Consider the following 10,518-nt stretch of genomic DNA (forward strand, 5'->3'; position numbering starts at 1 on the left):
AACTAAAATACTTTGCTGCTGATGGTGTATCTAGAACTGGGGATGTGTGAAGAAATGCCTATCTTGAGCTATATCTGTGAATCAGGTCCTTTAGAGAGCATACGCCCTTGAGTTTCTACAGAGTATTTCTACAGGTGTAATTGGAATGCTTCAGGTTGTGAACATCATTCAGTCAAGCTAAGTGTCAGTGTCCTGAAGTCCATCTACCATCACCATAGGAGATGCCAGGGGAACCCTCTGTAGCATGCTTCTCAGGTTGAGAATGACTGGCTGCTGTGTTTGGAGATGTCCCTGAAGTTCTTCCTCATTCCTGAGGAACCAATACTCCATGCTGGAAAAACTGCTGCTCTAATTGCTTCCTTCCTTTACCTCCTCCAGACAACGAAGCTGTGGCACCTCAGCTGTTGGCTGTGCAGGGAACTGGGGAGCACTGAGGAGGCAGCTGTCAGCATCATTGGCTTCCACAAGCTGCATGTTACATGTTTTAGGAACATAATTTCTTATCAGATCTTCCTTTCAGCATTGTTAGGAGAAGTCTTGGCTGGATGTTGTTGGAATCAAACTCTTCCACAGCCAAATGGAAACACTCCTTTCATGCATATGGCCATGATAATCCTGATGTCAGCAGGGAAAATTCACCTGTGCTGACAGCAGCATGGCAAGTACAGATAAAGCCACAGATCATTGTGTGTCTTTCAGATCATTGCTTCCTCATACAAATAGCAGTCATAGGCCACAGAATACTTTCCAGGAAAAACAGTGTGCATATGGTACTTGAAATATGTTTCCAACAAAGGAAATTTCAAATATTGATCAATACAAAATAGGTATTCAGAGTTCTACAATCTTGACGTCTGCAGAGATTTACAGTCTGACAATTCAAGCTGGTTTCTCATTCATTTCAGTACTGTTAACATTGTTCTCCATCTTTTCATATTTGCAGATTTTCCAAAGCAGATTTTGTTCTGATTTTGAAAACAGAGAATCCAACTACATATAAAAAACTATTTCCATAAGTAAAATTTTAGCCAGAGGAATAAGATAGATTGTCAGTAAAAAGGCACAGGCCTTTAGTCTTGTTTTGCTCTTCTCAACCAGAATAAAGATGAGAAAAAAAACACTAATTGGGTTAACCAGCGGAAGGTTGAGATTCATCTCACATAACTCCTGATAGCTTTAAAATGGGTGTTTACATCAGACAACAGTTAGGCACTTGTGGAGTCTCATCCTAAGGCAGACATTACCACAGGACATACAACACACTCTGAAAAATCTATGTATGACTACTGATGCTGAGAGGAATCCAGAAGTTTATTTAATGCAGAGCTGTTTTATGTTTCTGATGCCAAATGTGGGTAAGACAGAGTTTATTTCAAAGCTAAGAGCTGACGGGAAGTGGCTTCCTTTGACTTTCCAAGGCTTTATTTTTGAAGTGGGAGGCATGCTGGAGTGCCAGTGGCAGTAAGTGCTGCTGGTGCTCACAGCAAAATCTCACCTGTATGAGAGGCAGCAGCTGAAACCTCCTTCTAACCTTCCCATTCAGGGTAGCAACTCCAAAACCCATCAGAAGGCAGAGCTGCTTCACACACAGGTGAGGATTTAATCCATCCCTCTTCTTAAAGGACTGCTGTTCTCACAATTACATAAACCCTGCAAGAAGGACTCCTTGCTCAACAGCAAAATGTAGTACCACTGTCCTAAACTATGAGGTATCTTAGCCTCTTTGAGACATGGCTCCTGCTGTATTCAGAACTTTATTCCCATTATTTCGCCTCTCTTCCTCTAAATTAATTGTCATATGAGAGCTGCTGCAATCCTTAAATATTTTAATATAAGCACTGATGCCTGCAATACCAGACTTGGCTCTGTCTGCACGAAACAAAGTACCAGTTCAGGCCTGAATAACATGTATTTCTTAACATAGATAAAAATCAGCATGTTGGTGTATAGATACATGCCGATTCCTCTTAGCAGGTGGCAACCCTCATTTAAATCTTCTCATGTTTCAGTGACATTTACATTTGAAAAGGACTGAGCAGAAGATAAGAGCATGCATGTGCCCTTCACACAAAGAGACGATCATGCAGGCACATAGGATAGAGGGTCATGTTCTAATCATAGAAGGAAAAACCGTGGTCGTGTAACCCAGATGCAAGAACATGCAGTAAATTTTGAAATGTGAAAAATCATCTTTCTATAAGAGACCAGTGTAGAGTAGTGGTATAGAAGAAGGTTGTGATTCTATCTATACACATGTTTCTTTTGGTCCATTACTACCACAGCTGCTCCCTCAAAATCTCACCACTATGAAAAAAAAATTGATTTAAGCTTATGTCCTGAGCAGATAATGTAAAAACAAACATAACACTGTGTGGGATTAAGAAATGGAGACAAGAAGTCACCTGTCATGTGCATAATTATCATAGGTTATCATAATCCAGGAGCTCAAATCTTACTGCTTTCCTTTTTCATGAGTTTGGGTTCCTTCTCACTTATTAAGTAGAAAGCATTGTACTAAAGTCTCATCAATTCATTGTTTCTCAGCATATTTTACTATCTACAAAATTCTTCCCTTAATGCATACCTCAAAGTTTCAGTATCCCTACTGCCTGTAGATGATAAAGACTGTAAGCTAAATATCTGCAAGCATGGACATTCCCAAACTTGTGGAACATAATCTGAGAGAATACAGAAAAATCTTTATGTGACATTGATTTATTTTTAATACAAATCCTAGTAGTGGATAAATAAAAAGGTCAAATTTTGAAAAGTGTAGTGTATGTGGAAAAGTAAAAATACTGGAAATGGGAATGGGAATTTGCTGTAACTTCTTGATGCTTAAATTGTACTCAGATTACCTGCATATATATATATATGCATATATATATATACATACACACATATATATCTTATTGCAAGGCACTCCTGTCTGCTCTTTTACAATGGTGCTTTAACTTCCAGATAAAGCTCCTTTTTCAGCTTCATTTTTGTTTCAGTAGAACATGTCTGAATCAATGATAATGCACATTTCCATAAAACCATCTATCTCAAATTCAGATGTGATTTATACCTTCACTTAAACCTCTCTTATCCTGATAGATAGGAAACAGTTCTGTACTTATTTCACAAATGGCAAAGTAGTAGAATGAGAATCTTCATTGAAATAAATAATTTCTAACAAAAAAATATTGATCAAATACAATAAATAGTTTAAGTACATTCAAACATTGCTTCTTTTGCAGAATTCTCCATTACATTTTTTTTTTCCTCTGATGTAGTCCAGAAGTCATGCAACATCAGGGATTAGTATTCCAAAACTCTCCCCTAATCTGCTAAACTAAAGATTGCACTGGCAAATCATTACAGCAGAACACAAATCACTTACTTTTGGCCATTTCATTTATGAAAATCACTGCAGAATTGGAAATACAACAGTGGATTTCCTTTATAAATAACTGAGGGATAAAAACAGTATGCAGATATACTGTATACTTCCAATTAAATGGAAAAGATAAATACAAGTGGCTGTACTAAATATCATAGACAAAAAATTATCCAAACAATAAATCTTAAGATGTTTTCCTTGTAACACTCAAATTGCTGCCATTATTATTTATCTAGCTGAGCCTTCTCTACTTTCAGCAAAACAAAACCATCATCCCTGTTTCGTTCAAAATTCCCTTATTTACAATACCTTGAAATCACCTTTGCCAGGTTCAATACTTCTTTCACCTTCTTCTTGAGGTCCAGCACCTCCAGAATAATCATAAGGATTATGATAAGGATGCAAAAAATCTGTGTCTTCTTCACCCTGAAGAAATAATTGATAACATTAAAACAACAGCAGTATTATCAGGCCAGATTATTAACTCCTACTTTAAGTAACTCATGCTGAAACCCAAGCTAGACCAGCTGTTGGTTATATCTCATTGTGGCACAATGCTCAGCATAATGAGCACACCACCATATGGTTCGGCATACACTGGCACCAAATCCAAGACAGGGGTAACCCTTTCAGAAAGTCAATGAAGGAGAAGCCATTTCAGTTGCAAGATACTCCAAAAAAGTGCCTAAATTTATTCCATGACTGAAGGCGTGGGTTTTGTTGTGAATTTAATCTACTAGCAACCTGCTCCTCCTCTCAGGATCATTAAACCTTGATGAAAAAGATCCCCAAACATCTGCTCTGGTTTTGCACTTCAAGCAGGAAACACTGCAATCGTAAAAACTGAAACACAAAATTCCTTTTTTTCTCCGTCTTTTTTTAGGAAACAGAAGATTTAAAGTGATTCTAAAATGTAGAGTAGCCCCTTTTGAAATGCTTGCTAGGAAAGCAGTATTGTAGGACAGTTCCACAGTTCCTAGAAAATTGTTGTGTTGTTTGTTTCATGAAGTGATGTGCCTTCATCTAGTACAGGAGCACAGAAAAGAATATATAATATAATACAGTTAAAATCAAATGCAAATATTGAAATGATCCAGAGAATGCAAAAACGATTTGGAACAAAGTGGGAATGTGGAAACTAAATTTAATTCCCACTCTCTAATCTTTACCTTGTCCATAGCTCTTTTCCAAGAACAATAACAAAAAAGTGGTTGTTACTTCAATCATAATGTATCAAGATTTTGGTATTGATATGGAAATACTTGGTTTTTAACAAGAGTAATGTTTGATTCTGGAATAAACATGAGCCCCCTTTTTTTTTTTTTCTAAAAAATGTGAAATACAGAAACTTTTCTTTTTGGGGGAAGTGAATCTGAGTCTGTTCATTCACTCCCCTAAACACTGCCTCCTTCCATGTTCATTTTTTTCTACTATCTGTCCCCTTGCTAGTCAGTCTCCTCCAATTTTGCCTGTAAAGCTGAAATCTTTGGCTACAGCGACAGCAGAAGGACTTTTGCCAGTGAGGGTCGTGAAGCAAACATTTTACCTTAGTATTTCTTTATGCAGAAACATCAGTGCCTGGTCCCATCAATCAGCATGTACTGTTTCATGTATATAAATACAGTCATAAAGCTGGATTTTGTTTTCTGTCAAACACATCTTAACTGGACCTTAAACAAACTTTTAAAGTGAATTTCTTACCTCTAGTCCTTTGGTACCCAATGGCATCGTGGTCTTCCCTGGATACGCATAACTGAGTGATTCTGGCACCTCCACGGGCAGCAGTTCCTGAGACATGTTTGTAGGATTTATTCCTGTAGGAGTCAATGACAAGTTATTTTATAAAATGACCTGAGGCTCCACCCATCTCATCTCTATAAGTAAAGGACTCCCCTCCCATTGCTGGATATGAGAGAGCACCAAGGATGACTACACTGAGGAAGGCTCTTACAGGGAAAGAACAACAGCTGGAAGGGATGTGGTACCTTCCTCTGGCTGGGAAGCTAGGGCACTTCTCCCAGCCTTTTCTTGCCCCTGGTCCTCTGATTCTGCACTCTTTTGGCACAGTGAGCAGCACAGTGGGCCCACACTGTCCTACCTAGCAGAGAAAAAAGCAAGGAAGCCATTGCCCCTACTGTCTGCTTTTCCAACTCAGCACTTCCCTACCTGTAGCATGGGCACTGAGCCCTATAGAAAGTCTCTGTATGTAAATAACTACCCATGACACACTCATCCACTTCATTCAGAGCCTCAATATATTTGGACAGACCTAAACTCGCTTCCTGTAAAGATGCACAAAGAAGCACAGCCCTGCACCCTGCAGGAACCACTCCCCAGAAGGTACTACCTCGACCACTTGACAGATTACTATCCAACCAGCAGGTCCTGGCTTATCCTGGTCTGCTTCCATTTCTTCTTTCTAGGAAAGCAAGGTGAAGGCTGGATCTTTCCTTTTCAGAGCTGGGCTGTAGAAAGAGGAGGTGAATGAAGGACATGGAGAACTTGTCCCAAATTGCCTGCACGAAGATGGCAAGGAGAAAGAAGTGAACATTTGCAAGGGTTAGCAGAGATCTCAAGGTCAATGCCTTTTGCTATAGTCATTGCACCGGACAACTGCATCTGGCAGTACCTTAAATAAATTTTTAGAAAAAAAAAAAGAAAAAAAAAAGCCACAAAAAATAACATTTGTAAAGCAGATAAGAATGATCATTTTATACGTTTTTCAGAGAAAGGCAATTGAACTTAACAGCTGCCAGAAACTTTTATCAGTGAAATATGTGAATGGGATATACCATCCAGTGTTTTAGCTTTATATAACAGAGATTTTATTTAACTGATGAGAATGAACAAAAGAGCACACGCACATCTCCTGGCATACTCAGTGGAAATTACTATCTTGAAACACAGGAAAACAAACAACAAACTAGCAGCTCCAGTAACAGTAGGCTGTGTCATAGCATCAGTAATTCCAGCATGAAAAGCAGCTCTGCCCACACTTACAGTGCAGGAGCATCTTTTGGCCTCAGGTCACAGACACTCTGAGCTACATCCTGAAGAACACTTCCTGCAGAGTTCTTCTGCAGAGTTCTTTTCTGGCCCTGCCAGGAAAGAAGACTTGCCCAACCTTGAAACAGAGGACACCACTAAAATAGTTGTATACTTGTCATTAGACCAGGCCAGGTTTCCCAAGATTGTTGAGTTCAGAGGACCATTATTAGCTTAAATGATGATGTTCAGATACTCCTCTAAAGGTGATGGATTTTCTTAAGATTGAGAATCCCTGTCCTCAAGGAAACACTGTTGAAGGATACACAGACTCAGCATACAGACTTTCACATCTGTCAAGGTAATGCCCAGTTATATGCATACTGTCTGGTAGGATATGTTCAGCCTTCAGCAAAACCAAGTTATTCTTCCCCCACTCAACTGACTCCACAGGAAACATCACAAAAGAAGAAAACTCCAAGGCTGTCATTAATGCCTGTCATTAATGATTAAACTAATGTTATCTAATTCAAAACCTGATTGTACAAATTCAGATTGTCTCAATTTCTATAATGAAGAGCAGAGGCCCCAAGAGGAATCAATTATTTACACAATATATTTCAGCAGTTTGAGGATAGATAAGGACAGGTAACCTAAGTGCCTCAAAGAACTAATGAACTATAATTGTCATGGTGGCAAACAGCACACTACTCACTTCCTTTAGTGCTTGCTGTTCCTAGCATTCCCTCTCATACTTAGGATTCTTATTTACACACACTATTCATTTTGGAGAACGACTTGACAAACAAATCTGTATTATGTTTGACTGCACAGAAACACTGAGGACAAATGGAGCTCCAGGAGGAACTCCCATACTTTAACATGTTCAACTGTAGTTTTGTGGTTTCTTTTATCGCCATCTTGGACTGGACCACAGATGATCATAGCCAGTGTCCCTAGCTGCAATAAAAATTTGCCTTCAGAAAGGTCAGACAAAATGAACCCGAGATTATTTTGGCAAGCAGGAATCCCACGCAGCATCTGCTGTGATCTGCATGTTACAAGTTCTCAAACACATATACTTTTGCATAAACTTGGAGAGCGAAGTCATTCCGGCTCAGCTACATCCTCTTCCTGAAGGAAGGGCAAAGTCTCAGACCATTTTATGGTCAGTAAATGAAGGTGATTTGGGGAGGAGAGGAGAGGAAATTCACTGGGGGTAGGGACACTGCTATTGTCTGTGATCTTGACCTCTTTCATAGGTGAGAAGAAATCTAGGAAATGAATTTTGAGACAAGCTTTTAGTCAGAGTTGCAAAATTCTGTAACATATTCCTCTTAAGGCTTTATAATACTTTAATACATTCCTGTTAGGACATAATGATTACACTGAGAAAAGTGTGGTGCTTTATATCCACTACATTTATGCATCAGCATTTGTATGCAACAAGACATGACAGTTCTAATAATGAAAGGTATTATTTTCTGAGTGAAGATCATAATTAATAACTGACATCATTAATAACTTTTCACACCAGTGCACTCCAAGTTAAATGCTTGTCTGTGTTTTTTTTTGTGTTACTGTTACTGATACATTAGATAAAAATCAGCCCTTACCAGCCCTTGAGCAGCCTAATTGAAACAGACACCTACACTCCTCACAGGATTTCTTACATTTTATGCATGTTTCAAATGTACAGTCCTCACTGGTTACCTGTACAGTGATAAAGTTCTCTGTACATGTAGTTAACTGAACCTGGGACATTTTCCATACTTGGAGAAGGTTTCCCAGGAATAAGCTAGAAAAATGGTTTCCACGTTCTTCTAAACTATTGTTCACCCTTCACACTTCTGTAGACTACATACATGATTAACTTGAACTGGAAATCACAAGAACAGTGTGACGGATGTGACAATGCCTCCCATGCTCATAACGAGGTACGTGTTACAGGCCATCAGATCCTATACCAGCTGTGATCAGATCCTATACCAGCTGTGATCATGGGTCATAGATTAAAAATGACCACAAAAGGAATTAAGGTACTATGGGCTCTTCTGCATATGTGACTAAAGCACTTCAGTTTGTCTCAAATTACAGGACATATTCATGCAATTTTTGCCTGCATCTTCTTTCAAAGATCCTGATGTCTCTGAATACTACATCATCAACCAAATCTCAGAAATAAACCAGGTAATGCATTTACAAAGTAGATAGTAATCCAAACCAATAAGTTTGAATTTGAAGAAGAATTTGGAGCGCAGACTTACTGAAAAAATTTTGGATGAGAGCCAGCTGGAGAGCAGAAATTGCAAAATTAAAGTAAGGACTAATTGCTTAAGATTTAAAAGTGTATATTACCCATATGTAGAAATTTGCAGCTCCATACCTGATCATTATCATTCTCAAAAGATGCTCCATTATCTCTTCAGAGGAAAGGAAATAGGAGAGGTGCAAACATTCTGTGTATTTACAACCAATTTATAAATTATTAGCTGAAAGAGAAGAGAGAAGAAAGTGCAAAAAGCATCAGTTGGCAATAAAAGTTTTACTTCTAGGAAACAAGGGACCAGATCTTCCCAGTGTCTAATACCAGAGAGAACGAGAACTGTAAGTTGGCAAGAACTCACACCCCTTATGTCCAAAAGTCTGAGCAGCCCAATGGTCAGAATCTCAGCAGCAGGATTTAATGGCATCATGTGTTCTGGTTCAGTTTTTTTATTGTTATTAGAGTGGGAAGGGTGTTGTGGAAGAGAATGCTGCAGGTGTGGTGGGCTTAGGTGGGAAGCTTGTAGGGAACAGGCTTTCAGAAGGAACTCAAAGTGTTCAATGGTATAAAAGACACAGCTGTCACTCAGTGCTACCTGTGGGGCAGTGTACCACGATGAGGGCATGAGGAAATCCATCCTGTTAGAAAAGAGACCCCCGTGGTTTCTGGAGCTTTATCACTCACTCTGGTAACACAGTGGGATATTGCATATACGTAGTAGTGCTTTATTGTGGATGGGTTTGGGCACAGGTGTTCTCAGAAAGGAATTCTACCCTGTCATCTAAATTATTTTGTATCTGCTCTGGCAGATACTTCCTATCATTCATGCGGTGCAACATAGACACTCACAAAAAAATGCTCATTTCACTCAGATGGTCTGTAATAACTTTTTGTTTGATTACTCTATAGGCTACAGAACAGCATTCAATTATGTTGCCAACCACACAACACCATGGCTACAGTACCTTGAAGATCTCGCTAACTTTTGTGTCCTCAGTGGTGCCCACCTGAGCAGACTGTCAGAGCACTCACACACCTCTTGGGGTGTTCAAAAACCCCACCACTACTTTCCTTGGGATCCTACAGACTGACTCACCTCCCTAAGCTTCCCAGTGCTTGATGCATCCCTGTGATAATCGGAAGGGCTGGGGCAAATGTGCAATTGCATGATAATACCTTCACTTACCTACAGATAATGAATAGGTAAGAAGGAAAAGCTAGACGTGGACAAGAAGGAGAACATATTCATTACAATTAAAGAGGTCACTGTGCTATTGTATGAAGTTCCTATTACCATAGCTGTCAAGACTTCTGCCTTTTAAAATATTGAGAAAAATATGATGCTTACTGTATTGTGTTAAAGCCATAATACAGCATGGGCCTGAATTTTTGCAGTGCATCTTCCCCTCTAGTTTGTTTCCCGCTTTGAGGAGATAATTTTATGAAATTACTCCTATTTCCTTAAAAAGACACTCCCAGCCTACAAAACAAAAAGAGCTTTTAAATGCCCACATCTGTAGCCGTCACCTGAATTCCTTCAGTGCCTTAGTACAGCCCAGAGACTGCCCTAGGAAAACACTCCCAATTAGCAGCTGAAGCAGAACAAAACCTCCAAAGAACAAAGCCATACAAAGCTTCAGTGCAGACTCAGGAGGAGAACTGACCACCAGAATCTTCTGCATGCATTCTGTGCAATTAATTAATACATTTAAAAATAAAAAGCAAGATGAGCCCAGCATATTAACCAGCCCCATCCCCCTAAGTCATGAACAAATTATCTCTACTAAGTATGAACCAGGAGTGGTGATTGGATGGGAGTCAGGAGAGCAGGCCTCTGCTGAGGAGCATCGCTGGGAGCCACATCCACAGTATCTCAGGGAAG

General features: G+C 39.3%; 1 protein-coding gene across 1 annotated transcript in view; it reads right to left on the reverse strand.

Annotated features, from left to right (window-relative positions):
- LOC100542789 (cytosolic phospholipase A2 epsilon-like) overlaps positions 1–8,879 on the reverse strand; it is a 36,523-nt gene extending 27,644 nt beyond the window's left edge. Inside the window, exons 1-4 of the mRNA XM_085224830.1 lie at positions 8,757–8,879; positions 5,733–5,850; positions 5,087–5,199; positions 3,695–3,811 (exon numbers count right to left, since the gene is read on the reverse strand). Of these exons, the coding sequence (XP_085080956.1) occupies positions 3,695–3,811; positions 5,087–5,182 (213 nt within the window). The 5' untranslated portion in view covers positions 5,183–5,199; positions 5,733–5,850; positions 8,757–8,879. The remainder of the gene's footprint in view (positions 1–3,694; positions 3,812–5,086; positions 5,200–5,732; positions 5,851–8,756) is intronic.
- Positions 8,880–10,518: the final 1,639 nt, after the last annotated feature.

The sequence above is a fragment of the Meleagris gallopavo genome, chromosome 5 (genome assembly GCF_905368555.1).
Source record: "Meleagris gallopavo chromosome 5, MGAL_WU_HG_1.1, whole genome shotgun sequence".
In the NCBI taxonomy this organism is placed as follows: Eukaryota; Metazoa; Chordata; class Aves; order Galliformes; family Phasianidae; genus Meleagris; species Meleagris gallopavo.